Raw genomic sequence first — 14,263 nt, 5'->3', positions numbered from 1 at the left:
TCAATACATTTTCAAACTGGCAATGCTGATTCCACTAGAGAGAATTTCAGAATTTTCTGTCCACAACTAATTGTGTGAAGCATTTTTGAAGTTTTCTGCTTCCTTTGCTCCTTGAACAATGCCATCTGCAATGATCTGGTATGGGGCAGGACAAAGAAACATCGTATCTTTATCTGCTTAAGATAATGATCAGCATCAGGGTCCACATCAATGGGAATGTGCATGTTTTGCATGCATAATGTAATGGGCTCAATCTCTGGCATCAAGCTGGCAGGAAAAAGACCTCCTTCTGAAACCTGGAGGAGTGGTGTCAGACAATGCATCCGTGTCCTTGTGTGAGTTATTTCCAACTTGGGGGTGGCTGCGGGGTCTCGACACGCAATGCTGGACTTGGTACTAGGCAGCTCTCTGACATAATGGAATGATGTCATCTGGAAGCAATGCCTCACCTGTTATGGGAAACCAAGTGAGGGAAAAAAAAGTATCTGCTTGATCACTTGACTGTAATAACCATATTCCTAGGGGCTACAACTTGAAATTTTAAAAATAGCCATCCTCCAAATTAAATACTAAAACAAAGCTTTCCTCAGCATCACCTGTAAAATTGGCCATAAACAGATGTCCAATTATTCTGTAAGTTTGCAAATCATATTCCGCTTGTAGGAGCGCATTTTTGGGGTGTGGTAGAATAGCACACTGGCAGGTACTATTCCCCCCCCCCCCAGTTCTGTACCTGAAGTTCTTCTTAACTGTCTATTCACTGCAGGTGGAATGACAGAATACTGTGATTCATTCTGGGAAGTTCCTGGCTCAGTGCTTCTGAAGTCCCTTGGTGTGGATGCTTTGAGCCCAAGCACCTAATTCTGTATCCATGTTGACTGTTCTACATCCCACATTGCACCTGACAGTTATATATCTAACTGGGGGGTGCGGGTGAGAATGAGAACTGGACCTGTGCTACTAAACTTTTATAATATTTCTAGTTCCCTCCACACACATAGTCAAAAGAAAAGAAAAGTTGGTGTAGCTGGATGGAGTTACAGATAATCTTAAGGAGCAGGTGTTCTGCTTCCATTCAGGTAAAAGAAAGATTTTATGTCAATCCTGGAGTGTAGAGGAAAGCTCCAGGCATTGCCAGAGGAGAGACATAAAATGTCAATTCAAACTCCATCACAGCATTATGATAAATAGGAACCCTCTGGGTAAGGTTGTCTGGCACCAGAGCAGCACTCAAATCTTGGCTTTCCTGATGGAACAATGATTTAGTTAAAATGGCCTATTAGGTTATTCAAGTCCCCTTCTCTTTTCCCCCATGAAGCTGTCAAGTAGAGATGGGGAAAAAACAAAAAAGAAGACGACTTGAGTCTTCTCCATCCCCTCCTACTGCCGTGAATTTAGGAGAGGATGAGCAAAAGCAATCCATTTCTAGAGTCTTATATGGGTTTCCCCGCCAGAATGTAGACATTTTGAAGTGTGACAAAAATTCTCTCTGGAATTTCTCTTTTTGTAATATATTTTCTCTTCTCCATTCCACCAATGATCCCCCTCCTTTTAGTCCTATTGTGAAATACTTGTCAGTGGCATCCAGCAAAATCATCCTGCTTAACAATATTAATTAGACTATCAGCCATATTGATTGCTACATTAGGGTTATAAACCAGGATTTAAAGCAAATTGCTGAACGCATACACCATGGACAATATTACTGCCCCTTGTATATACCCCTTGCCACCCAGTATGTATGTATATCTTGTGTTACTACACATTGCAGTGTGATTTTAGGACACAAGGGGGCTCCCATCACATATATTCAAAGCCTCATAAATTTCCCGTCCGTTAGCTGACATAATTTCTTTAAATGAACAGTGCTAAAGCAACACTGATACTTTAATGAACAGAATAGCTGTCCAATTAGCCACAGACACCAGACAATTGCAGTTGGTTATACAAGAACCCAGCAGAAGTGTGAACCGTGGTTTTTGTTTTTTTTTTGGAAGGTTAAGATTTGCTGCATGAAGTAATTAAGATGTGGATGATTACATCAAAGTGACTGAAGTCTGCAAGTCCTTTGAGTCTTTCTTTCCTATTGAAAGACCCTGCCCTGTGGAATGACTTTCATGTGGCACTGATACTCTCTTCTGCCTCACTTGCCACAGAAGAACTTCTCTTGCTAAGAGACAAGGTCACATTTCTGCCTCTGAATCAGTGTGCCTGAATCAGTTTTCCCTGTTCTGCCAAGAACTCAACATACACAGAGCCTATGCCTTGAGTGCATTACAGGACTCATTCAGACGTCTTGTGTATGAAGCTTTCCTCTTGATTTGCTTGCACAAAAGCTTACACAGAAGTTAGACAATGTCCAAGTTCTTTCTGATGTGAATGTTCTTTCTGATTTGTTAGTTATGCAACAGTAATGAGCATGCTTGATCCTGATTTGCTTGTGGGGTGTTCACACATCTTCCTTTTAATTATTTGTTCATACAACACTTTCCCCTGTCACTTTTCTAATTGCACTTTTTATTTTTTATTTTTTGCATGTGCTTTTTTAAAAAGTGAACTTCTTGCGCTACGGAGACAGAGCACTATAATCGTGCAAACTTCAATTGTGCAAACCTAAATTTCCAGTATGTTATTGAATCCCTCCCACAAAATAGTGACAGTCTGGAGGAGAAGGAGGCACCCACGGTTGTGACAGCAAAGGTTAGTGGCCATGCTGATATGTGGGTGAAATTGCTCTCATCAGTCCAGATATCTGCTTGTGACAACTAGAATCTGGTATTTAGGTGTTGTGAACTGGTAGGGCAACAGGGAGGAGGAAGAGGGTCTTGGCGAGGCGTGTAGCCCGGACTGGGACACATTGAGATGAGCAGGAGATGGGGAAGTAAGTACTCAGAGGGTGATGGAGGATGGCAAGGGGATGGAGGTCAAGGCACAGGAACCAGAGCAGCAGGATCCATCACTAGAGCCAGAGGGAGCCCTATCTTCATGAACCTCGCAGACTCTGAGGTGCAGGAAGCAGCAGGAGGCAGAGGCAAGCAAGGGCCCACAGCCCAGCTCCCTAGGTGGGGCTCACTAGCTCTGGGAGGAGGAGTGTGATTCCTCAGCTGGAGTAGGCTTGGAGCAGATGAGGGTCACATGACTCATCAAACCCAGGTGCTGCAAACAGCAGACAAAGTATAAAAGGGCAGCAGAGCTGAAGTGCTGGGTCTGCTCACCTGCCCCTGTTGAGGGACCTTGCCTTGGATACACCTGGACCTCTAAGGGACTGTGCTTTGGGTTTGACTCTGTCTGTATCCTGACTGCTGGACTTCAGACTTGGCCTACTTGGAATGGCCCTGGACTGTTGACATACTGACTTGCTGCCAGGTAGGCCAGGGGATCAGGACATTAGCTGAACTGACTTTTCCAAAACATATTTTTGCTATCTGGATCAGGAGATGAACTTCTTCAGGTCTGTTTATATATATATATATATATAAATCCAAACAAAGAGCCCACACTGTGCATCTATTTGAATAATTGAGTTGAATAAACTAGATCTTTCCATTCTGTGGACTCATAAAAAGCCCTCCCATATTTCAACAGAATTATGCATAATGATGGCTGTATTGAAGGTGATCATAGTTTTTAAGACACTGAGATTTTTATTTTATTTTAAAAATCTAAAACCAGCAACATTGGAGCGTCGAGCAGAGTGAGGATGAAGTGGGCGACATACCGGTCTATTTCATATCTCCTAGGACAGTATGTGCCAAAAATGGCTCATCAGTTGGAGCAGAGGTGCTATCCTAGGTTCACAGCAGGTGTGTCAATATTACCTTACCAAGAGGGAGAGGGGATGATGGGGAGTATAGTGTGGTGCAAATGCAATGGCAGAGCCATTTCAGTACTCCTGCTGGTGCATTTGCACCGTGCCGATCTCTCCACCACCTCATCCATCAGCCTCTCCCTTCCAGTCAGCCACTTCTGGCAACATGGACAGAAATGAGCCTTTCAAACAGTTAGAATATAGGCAGTACTATAGAGCTCCCAGAGCTTCCAGGGAAGAGGAATGGTCTGTTACTCTGGGAACTGTAGCTCTGGGAGGGGAAGAGAGGTATTCTAACAATTCTCAGCACTCTTATCAAACTGAACTTCCCAGGATTCTTTCGGGGAAGCCATTGATATTTTAAGTACTGCTTTAAACAGAGCTGCTGCTGTGCTCTCTGATGCCTGACACTGTTTCATGGCATGCCAGTTATGCTCAGTGCTGTTTTTGTGGGGGGGGACAGGGGTACACATACCCCTAAACATTTTGTGAATCTACGTTTGGCCTCTTTGAGGGACAGTATTTCAATATGAGTAGGAAAATGAGAGTGCCCTTGAACATTTTTTTAAAGAAAAAAAGCACTGGTTATGCCCCTGCATTTTATTGCCCTTGTTTATAACAGCCAGGGCTTTTCTGAAGCAATCATTTGTGCATATGTGCAGATTTTAAGATGAAGTCCAGAATTGTATCATGCTAAGCTAAACTGAAGTCTGCAACTGTGTGGCACTGGCAAAATGTAATCATATGAGATTTGGCAGGAATAAAAGCACCTGCTTGCTGGTAAATTAACTTGCTCAGCATAGTCTGAGAGAGTAAAGCTGAGTTGCCTGTAAATTGGTAGAAGGAAAATGTAACTATTCAAGAGGTCCAGAGCTGCAGATGGGATTGATCCTCTGAGAACTCTGTTCATGAAAAAGAACGTTATTGAAAATGCCCAGCTGTGGTTGCATAAACACAGAATCATAGAACTGTAGAGTTAGAACTGTAGAGTTAGAAGTGGCTCAAAGTAGTCTACATGCTTCTTCCCCTTCCCATTTTATCATCACAACAACACTGTGAAGCAGGTTAGTTTGAAAGCCAGTGGGTGGTCAAAGGTTGCCAGTGAGCTCCATGGCTGAGTGGGGATTTGACCTGAGTGCTGGTCAAAAACTCTTAATTACTGCCCCACACTGGGACCATAAATATACAGTGGTACCTTGGGTTCATTTCTTAATTGGTTCTGGAGGTCCGTTCTTAACCTGAAACTGTTCTTAACCTGAAGCACCACTTTAGCTAATGGGGCCTCCTGCTGCCGCCGCACCACCAGAGCACAATTTCTGTTCTCATCCTGAAGCAAAGTTCTTAACCTGAGGTAATATTTCGGGGTTAGTGGAGTCTGTAACCTGAAGCGTATGTAACCTGAAGCATATGTAACCCGAGGTACCACTGTATAGCCATTGGCTCTGGAGGGAGTTTTGTCAGGCTATCTTCTTAGAGGAGAAAGACAGACTGCTTTCCTCTTGTGTTTTCCCTCACACCACAGCTGATGCAGCCAGGTAGAACAGTGTGGGGAGGGCAGAAGTCCCTAAGCCACAGAAAGAATACACTTGCTATTGAAGAAACGAAGCTGTGTGGCAGTATATACGGTATTCAAAATGCCATTCCCCTTCTCTGGTCCCAAGGGACAAACTTTTTTTTTTATGACTCTAGTTTCTATGGTGGCAATTTCAGAAGTTATGCTAGGAAGACTTGTGTCATCCTGTCTCAAAGGAATAAAGTGATGCAGTAGCCAAGTTCTTCTGTTGCCTTATATTTCCCTTCTGTGTATCATCAAAAGTCTGACCAAAGCCTTGCAAAGTGAATAAGCAGCTTTCTCCTGTAAACTCCAGTGTCTGCTGAGCGCTCTCTTCTCTTTCTCTCAGATATCATGGCAAACACATTGTTTTATGAACTGGAGTCTTGGGCCAGTCCTGCATTTCAATTCCAGCTAGGGGCCTTGTGAATGTCCATAGCTTCACCATTCCTCTACAAATCTCCAGAAAACTCAGCCTTATTCTGAGCCTACAATAGCTTCCTATATTTCTCTCATTCCCTCTATCTGTGGCTCAATTCAGACATCACGCCAAACCATGTGCTAACCAGAGCTGAGAACACACACCATGGTTTGGGCTTCCAGATGTACAGCAGACAAACCATGGCTTTGAGTAGAGATGGGGAACCTGCAGCCCTTCAGATGTTGGTGGAGACTGAAGCATGGCCCCAAAGGAGCAAGAGCAGTATTCAATCTATCTGGATGCCAGAGCAGTTGCAAAGGTAGGAGGACGCCACTGTGAGCCACCATCTTGTATTGCATTTGTCTCTGCCCTTGGCCTTAGAACCTGATTTCAGAACAAGACACAATCATGGAGATGTAGAGTAACAAATGTGCATTGAGTGATATCGTGGAGCTTCCATTGAGGGGCATAGGACATGCCTGAGATCAGAGCAGAACAATATTGATAGAGTACAGTATATATCTTAATTATTTTCCTCTATCCTTGGATCAATTTTGCTCTCTTGAATACTCCAAAGGAAATTTAACCAGCTGCTAGCACAGCAAACCCCACCTAGTATTAGAAAATCAATCTTCAATCTTTATGCTACATAAATAACCAGGAGCAATAAATGTTTAGTGATCAGGCATCAGCAAGCCAATGATGATAGCAGGGGAAAAACTTTGCTTCATTTTTATGAATTTATTATGATGACTATTACAGCAGGTAATGGGACATATAAGCAATCTCAGGAGGAAAAAATCTTGTTTTCACTGCGCAGGATAGCAAGTACCTAATGAATTTAAATTAAGAAGGCAGCTTCTAGCCAAATTAAATGATGTGTTCAATATGGAAAATGAAAAGGAATATTTTTCTGCTGCCTGAACCCCATATACTTAGGGCTAGATCCACAGTTTAGCACTATAATAGATCAAGGGAGAGAAAGTGTTCTTTGGTTTGTTACTACGGAAATAATTGCCTCTTAATTTTGATTTCTTCCTGTCTGCCATTCTAAAAAAATATAACAGATGAAAAGTTTTACAACATGAACAATCTCTGAGCTGATAAGAATATTCAGTGTTTTTAGCTTTTTAGACTTTTAAAAAAAGTTTTCATAATTTAGATTTCAGTTTTTTAAATGTTCAAAGTGCTTTAGATTTAATCCTCAACACAACTTCTATGAAGTCCCATTGGACTCAGTGGGACTTAGCATGATGCTATTGTTTCTGCTTAACATTTACTTAATGTCATTTGTGAGCTAGATTCCAAGTAAAACGTAGAAAATGACGATGCCCAGAGAGAGATTTAAGTCTACACCCCCAACATTTGTATGACAGTTCAATTCATGGGGATGACAGACTGACTTTTTTGAAAAATGCCACCTCTATACTATTTTTGCACATATGTGAGCTGCATCATTTCTGTGCAATGGGTCACAAATATAGACTGGCTTTTTTTAAAACAACAAAAAACCACTGGAAATGAGCTTGAAAAATTTAATAAAGCAGTATCCATGTGTGTAAATTACTTCTAAGCAGGAATATTGCAAGTGAGACTATCCACTGAAAAAGCCTGATGATATAAAGGCCACTAATATGGATTCAGTGGCATAAGCATCCCAGATAATGAATCAAAGATAAAGCAAATAAATATCTCTATCCAGACTCACATCTGGTGCTTTACAAGTGCAGAGAAGAGGCCATTTCATAACCCAGAGGAAGGGAACCTGAGGATCTCCAGATGTTGTTGGACTACAACTCCCATCACCCCTAACCATATGCCATGTTAGATGGGGCTGATGGAAGCCGGATTCCAACAATCAGGAGGGCCACAGATCCCTGTTGTAGCCTGCCAGGGTTTTGAATGTTTATTCAGAAGTTCGTGGTGGCTGGGCTAGCCCTGTCATTAAACAGAGTGAGGCAGCTGCTTGGTGGAGAGAAGTGGCGAGATGTTGGGAGAACAGATCAGTCCTGGCCCCTACAGGCTGCCCTACACATCCTTATCTAGGCAGGAATAAATCTGTTGATTTTGATTTTTCTCAAATTCACAATTTTAAGTTCAGTGCTCAATGTGTATCAAAGTGTTATATATGACTTCTCAAAACCACATTCTCCTACAATACACATTTTTGTAATCTATTTTCACTAATACAGTGGTACCTTGGGTTAAGTACTTAATTTGTTCCAGAGGTCCGTTCTTAACCTGAAACTGTTCTTAACCTGAAGCACCACTTTAGCTAATGGGGCCTCCTGCTGCCACCGCGCCACCGGAGCATGATTTCTGTTCTCATCCTGAAGCAAAGTTCTTAACCTGAAGCACTATTTCTGGGTTAGCAGAGTGTGTAACCTGAAGCGTATGTAACCTGAAGCGTAGGTAACCCGAGGTACCACTGTATACAAGTAATTTTTTTGCAAGTATTTTCCCCCAATATACTGAGTTTTGTAAATTATTTTATGCACACTTTCCCCAGCCATATGCATTTTTGGATACATTGCCTGGCTGAATTACTGCATCACAAAATTTAGAGAAATGATAATTTCAGAGGGTAGCTGATAGTTTGCATTGTTTTTTTTGGGGGGGGATGTGTGACTCGCATAGTTTCTCATTAAAATGCCAGCTGAACCAAATGTCTCTCCTCACCCCATCGAGGGTGCTGTCTTGTCATCCATGTTGAAAGAAGATCCAATCTCTGGTGTAACCACTTTCTGTACTGTACTGGAAGCACCACTTTGATTCCAGCAGCAAAATGTATTGGACTGGCGCTGGATAGTACTGTATTCAATTTATGGTGGGTCCTTTGTGAAATTCACCAGCCCTGACCACTGACTCCTCCCAGTTTAGCTTAACCTTGCCACTTCTAGCCTTCTGAAAACAATAGCTAAGGGAGATGACATCTGAGGTTAATGGGTCAGAGCCTTTCTTCTCGCTCATAATTTGGATACTGGTTTAGATGGGTGTTGGCTCTGAGAGTGCATATAGTGCAGAATGCAGTGAGCTTGTATAGTCTGGTGGCAGGTACTGGCTATGGAGAGAAATTTAATAGTGACATACCCAGGTAAGAAGACTGTTCACCATTCTGAATTCTCTCTGTATCATCAAACGGAATACCTGGCTGTAGAGATTTAACAGATAACTCTTGGAGAATCTCTGATCTGATACTTAAATGCTTCATGAGAATGACAGCAGGCATATTATGCCTGACATTTCCATTTACATCTACTACCTGGGGGGAAGAGAGAAATCAGCCATTTGGCTTTTGTTATGAAGGAAAAAAAATACATATATTACTATTGAATCTTGGGGATTATTTTAGCCTGTAGGGGATCAGATAAAAAAACACTTCTAACATTTGTTGCTTGCCTAAGCAACTGCTAAGAAGATTCAGCAGTGGCATTCCTTTGCTGGCAACTATATAGACACCTTTTTAGTAATTAAGACAAAGATCACACAACACAAACAGAAGCCAAAAATATTGCAGAAGAAAAAAGGCATGGAAGAAGAAGAGAGTTTGGATTTGATATCCCGCCTTTCACTCCCTTTAAGGAGTCTCAAAGCGGCTAACAATCTCCTTTCCCTTCCTCCCCCACAACAAACACTCTGTGAGGTAAGTGGGGCTGAGAGACTTCAAAGAAGTGTGATTGGCCCAAGGTCACCCAGCAGCTGCATGTGGAGGAGCGGAGACGCGAACCTGGTTCCCCAGATTACGAGACTGCTCTTATCCGCTACACCACACTGGCTCTCCTAGATACTCCTAGATACAGAATTATTTATTGCTTTATATGTGTTCAGTTAATGCTGGAATATGTGGCATGCCTAGTTATCCCTGCATCTACAAGTGTTACATTCTAGGTTTGGAATACTTGTATTACTTATCTCAAGCGGAAGATCTAAAACTTCCACCTGAAGATGTCTTGAAAATGACTAGAGTCTCAGCAGACCTATTCATATATATATACATATTTTCCCTTCAGCAATGGCATTTTCATCAAAAGCAGTGCTGTGTTATGAATATCACAGGCCCTAGGCTAGGCTGCTTAGAAAGTCCCCTTTAGCCGGAACATTTCGAGGGGGAAATTAGTAGACTGCAGTGATGCCGTATTATGAGAAATCACAGGACCTGTTTCACCAATCTGGCCCTGTAAAAATGGGCTTGATCTCACTTGTTAGACAAAATAAATCAAGTGTGCCACCAACTAGACATTCTCAGTTGCTCCATAACCTTTCCACAGCTCACCTGATTGGAGATCACAGCCCAGAGCCTGTGCACCTCTAGTCCACAGGCACCCAGTGAATAAATCTAGAAAGATCCATTGCACTGCTGTGCAGGACCACAGTTATTTTGTTGACTACTGTTTTCATGAAATCTTAATCAGTAAAGAAAAAAATAGAAGCTATGATAAAGGAATCAAACTAAAAACTGAGATTATACGCCTTACTGAATATATTGTAGCTATTTCAGTTGATTTCAGGTAGACTCTTTTATGCTTCAGCAGCAAACCTTTAACGAGACAACAGCTGGCTTTAAACACCGGAGGATGTTACATGCATACATGGTATATCAACTATGCCCAAAGAAATCAGACCCTCCTTAATCCCCCCCCTTTTTAGTATACTGTGATTATAACTTTTCATCCACATCTGAGTATAATTACATGCCCAATTGGAAGTGTGTTTGTCTAGCAGGCCTGAGATTAGGATCTCTAAAGGAACACCTTTTGCTTGTTCAAACCCAGAAACCTCCGCCCGCCCTAAATAAATTCACACATCACTCAAATTTCGGTTTGGGTTTTTGGCAGAATTTAGGCCACAACTTTATTGTTTACAGAAAGTGACTGGTTGCATAGGCTCTGGTTCGACTAGCTCCCTGCCATGCAGGTAGAACTGACCCAGGGCACCAGGATAGGTCAGCCAAGGGTGAACACCTGGATAAGCAGAAAGCCGGGAACGGGCTAACTCCGCCACCCAAATGTCCCCCTGGACTCACGCATGGGCACAACCCCCTCTCAGGGGTTGACCAAACCATCGAGACCCTGGATTCCTTTAATGGAATACCCTTCACATAGGGATGGCGAGAGCGTTCTTCCATCCCTATCACCTGAACCAGAGCCTATCCGCAACCTTACAAATTGTGACGATTTGCTACGCGGCAGGTGAAACCCAAATGGCAACAGCCAATCAGCCAAGTGGGGAAAATTCTTGCCGTGCCCCTGTCCCAACAACAGACAACACACGATGGCATAGCAAGGTCAAACGCAGAGCCCTAAAAGTAGGGAGAAGTGGGCAGGTGTTCCGAATGCACATGCTGAAAGAGGAAGCTCTGGTTCACGTGCATGGGCATAAATAAGTCCCTCAAACCATTTGGACTGTGTTCCATTGGCCAGATTGCACCCAGCTTTGAGGGACCTACCAATCGGGTGTTGTGGTTGACCAATTGTACCCACCCACAAGACAGGGTGTCAGTTTTCCAGGTCTCACCACAATACGTGCCCTCTTTAAGGGAGGACCCAATTTTCCCTCCCCTAGAAATCTGCCCATTGACCAGGGGTGATGCATCCAATTTTGTTGCGTGAAGCAAAATAGGAAGGTGCCACCTGCCATCACTGCCCCACCGCTGAAGCCTCCCTAGATTGTGTGGCTGCAGCCCCCCCTTACCTAGATTGTGTGGCTGCAGCCGCAAAGCGGCAACAGTTAGCTCCAGCACATCTCACGGAGCCTACAAGATCTCATGATATTTTGGTGAGCTCCTGCAAGATTTCACTGGTAGCCACTATCACCGCTGCTTTTCCGCAAGTGGGGTGGTCTACAGGCCATAATCTCTTTGGGTTCTGCTGGCCAAGGCGGCTGCTTCAGCCTGCCTCATGGTCAGCCTGGCCCTGCCATTGAATGAAATGCTGCCCCGTTCTCAGAAGTTAAACAGGTGGCCGTTTTGTTTGTGGCACCCTGGCTTTGGGACACTCTCCACACAAGAAGGCTCACCTACCACCTGTAACTGCTCTGCTCTTTTACCTGCTAGGGCAGCAGTGGGCAATGTGTGACCCTCCAGGTATGGTTGGACTCCAACTACCATGAGCTCCAGGCAGCATGGCCAGTGGCTGGGGATGATGGGAGACCCAGTCCAACAACATATGGTGAGCCACAGGCTCCTTATGCCTTTGCCGGGTGGATATTCCCTAGTCGAAGAGAGTCTTAGCAATGTTCATTGGCATTTTATGGTTTTATGGTTGATTTATCATTTTATATGTTTAATGTGAGCTACCTTGGACAATTAATCAGAAAGACAGGATGTAAATGTGTTCGTTATATAAAATATATAAAACCTCTGCTGGTTTCAGTGTGGGATATTGGGTGTTGTAAATGTGTATGAGGGGGAGAGAAGGAGTGCCATCCTTGAAGTTTTTCTTGGGAATTTAGCAGGATTATTCTCTCTTCCAAGGTGCCTTTATTTTGCGACTTTTAATATTCCAGTATTATTATCTACACATGTTCTATCTTCATGCAGTACATTAGAATCAAGATGTTGGGTGATGGGGTGAAGAAGGATTTTAGATATTTTAAGGAGAAAAGCAATTCAAGCACAATCATGTCCGGGCATTTGTGGTCAAGACACTGCTTCTCGCAGTCAGCAGCCAAACTAAATGTAGCATTAGTTACATGAATTAATGTGCATGTTTTCCCCAATGTAAATAGCTAATATGGGGGTGGAGAGGGGCACTAAGCAGGAGTTTTACTGTGGCAGGCAGGACAGGTTAACCTAAGGTTACCAGACGTCCCCATTTCCCAGGGACAGTTCCCAGATTTACAAATCAGTCCCCTGACAAAATACTATCACTCCCATTGAAGTTGAAAAGTGTCCCCGGATTCATTGAAGAAAAAAAAAATCTGGTAACCTTAGGTTAACCCTTTCCTCCCAACTCTCTGATCCCAATGAAAATTGTGCTCACACTCCAGCCCAAGAGCTGCTATTTGCCCTGGAACCAAATATTCTGTTGGCTATCTTTTAGAAAACCAGTGAAGAACTTGAGGGCTATAGTTGAAAACTGCATGCAAAAGCTCACACAAAATGCTATTTTCTTGGTGTGAGGGTCCTGATTCTCATATTCCCAATTCAGTCCTTGTCGAAATCTGTTGACCAGGGGATGAAAACCCCTGTGACTATGGTGAGACTATGGTGACCTCGGTTCAAATCTCAATTCACCCATGAGGCTTGCAGAGCACATCGGGACAGCCATTCTTTCACATGCTAGCCTACCTCACAGGGTTGTTGTGAGAACAAAAATGGGAGGAGAGAGTGGAAGCATGATTATGAAGCTAATAAAGAAATGCTGATTGGGGATTTTTTTTTTGGGGGGGGTACTACTTCTGAAAGATTTTTGCCTTCTTTAGAACTCTTCCTGGCGGGGCTTCTGTGTCAGGGGAACAGAAAGTAAACCATTCATCCAAGAAAGCTTTCCTGATGCCTGCCTGCCGAAAGCTTTACCTGCTCCATCTCTGCCTGTGATGCTGCGCTACGCAGGCTTGACAGGAGCGTTAGCCCTTATTCCACCACCTTGCAACCCCGTAAACATAACGGGTGATTTTTCACGCCGTACTACACACTGAATGAGCGTTGGCATTTCGCTCCTGGGTAACGCGTCTCTCCAGGCGAAAATGGGCAACTCCGGATGCTGATCAAGAGAGCCAAGGAGATCCTGCCAGAGGGAATCTCCCGAGCTGGTGGGCGGGAGGCGGAGAGGCAGGAGAGCGTCGGACCACTAGAGGCACGCAACAGATAGTTTTCCTCGACGGGGAGGGGCATGGAAACCCCCCAGGATCCCTTCAGCCCAGACTGCTCTCGGAAGCGAAAGGCGTCTCTCCTGCCGGGCGTGCTTGGAGCGAGACTGCGAGAGGAAAGGGAGTCCCGGCCAGAAGGCGAAGAGCGGCAGCGCCGGGTGGGCAGCGCGGGAGAGTCAGCAGCAGCTCCAAGAGGCCAGCGCGCCGACGCCGCAGTCGCGGCTGCCGTCTAGGGCGCAGGCTGCACTCCCGGGCGCTTGGCTGGCGCTTGGCATGGACTCGGAGCGCCGCGCTGGACTCGGCTGGCTGCGGAGGGCTCCGGAGAGACGCCGCGCTTGGGCTGAGGTTCTCACCTCCCTGTTGCCTCTTTCCATGGGATTAAAAGCAAGGTGGTGAAGCAGCCGCCGGCCGAGTGGATCGGACCTCTCACCTTCCTCCACACCACCATCAGCCCCCCAAAAGCCCGTCTTCTCTTTGGACCGAGCCATGTGGGACCTCGCTCTGGAGGTGGGGATACGGGTCTTGCTCTTCGGCGTCTTCATGTAAGTAGCCCGGGAAGTTTCCTCTAGATGGCGGCTCGCCTCGCCAGTGCGCACCAACCGAGTATTATTATTATTATTATTTATTATTATTTTTAAAAGCTCCGTTGCCAGAGCCGGGGAGAGTTGGAGGG

At 44.4% G+C, this 14,263-nt stretch overlaps 1 protein-coding gene across 2 annotated transcripts in view; it reads left to right on the top strand.

Moving 5' to 3' along the window:
• The first annotated feature begins 13,395 nt into the window (after window positions 1-13,395).
• Window positions 13,396-14,263, top strand: part of PLPP4 (phospholipid phosphatase 4) — a 92,500-nt gene continuing 91,632 nt past the window's right edge. For both annotated transcript variants that reach the window (XM_079976777.1, XM_079976778.1), the window contains exon 1: window positions 13,396-14,132. In XM_079976777.1, coding sequence (XP_079832903.1) covers window positions 14,077-14,132 — 56 coding nt within the window. In that variant the 5' untranslated portion in view covers window positions 13,396-14,076. The remainder of the gene's footprint in view (window positions 14,133-14,263) is intronic.

The sequence above is a fragment of the Podarcis cretensis genome (assembly GCF_951804945.1).
Source record: "Podarcis cretensis genome assembly, chromosome: 5".
NCBI lineage: Eukaryota > Metazoa > Chordata > Lepidosauria > Squamata > Lacertidae > Podarcis > Podarcis cretensis.
This window is presented reverse-complemented; position numbering and strand designations above follow the sequence as displayed.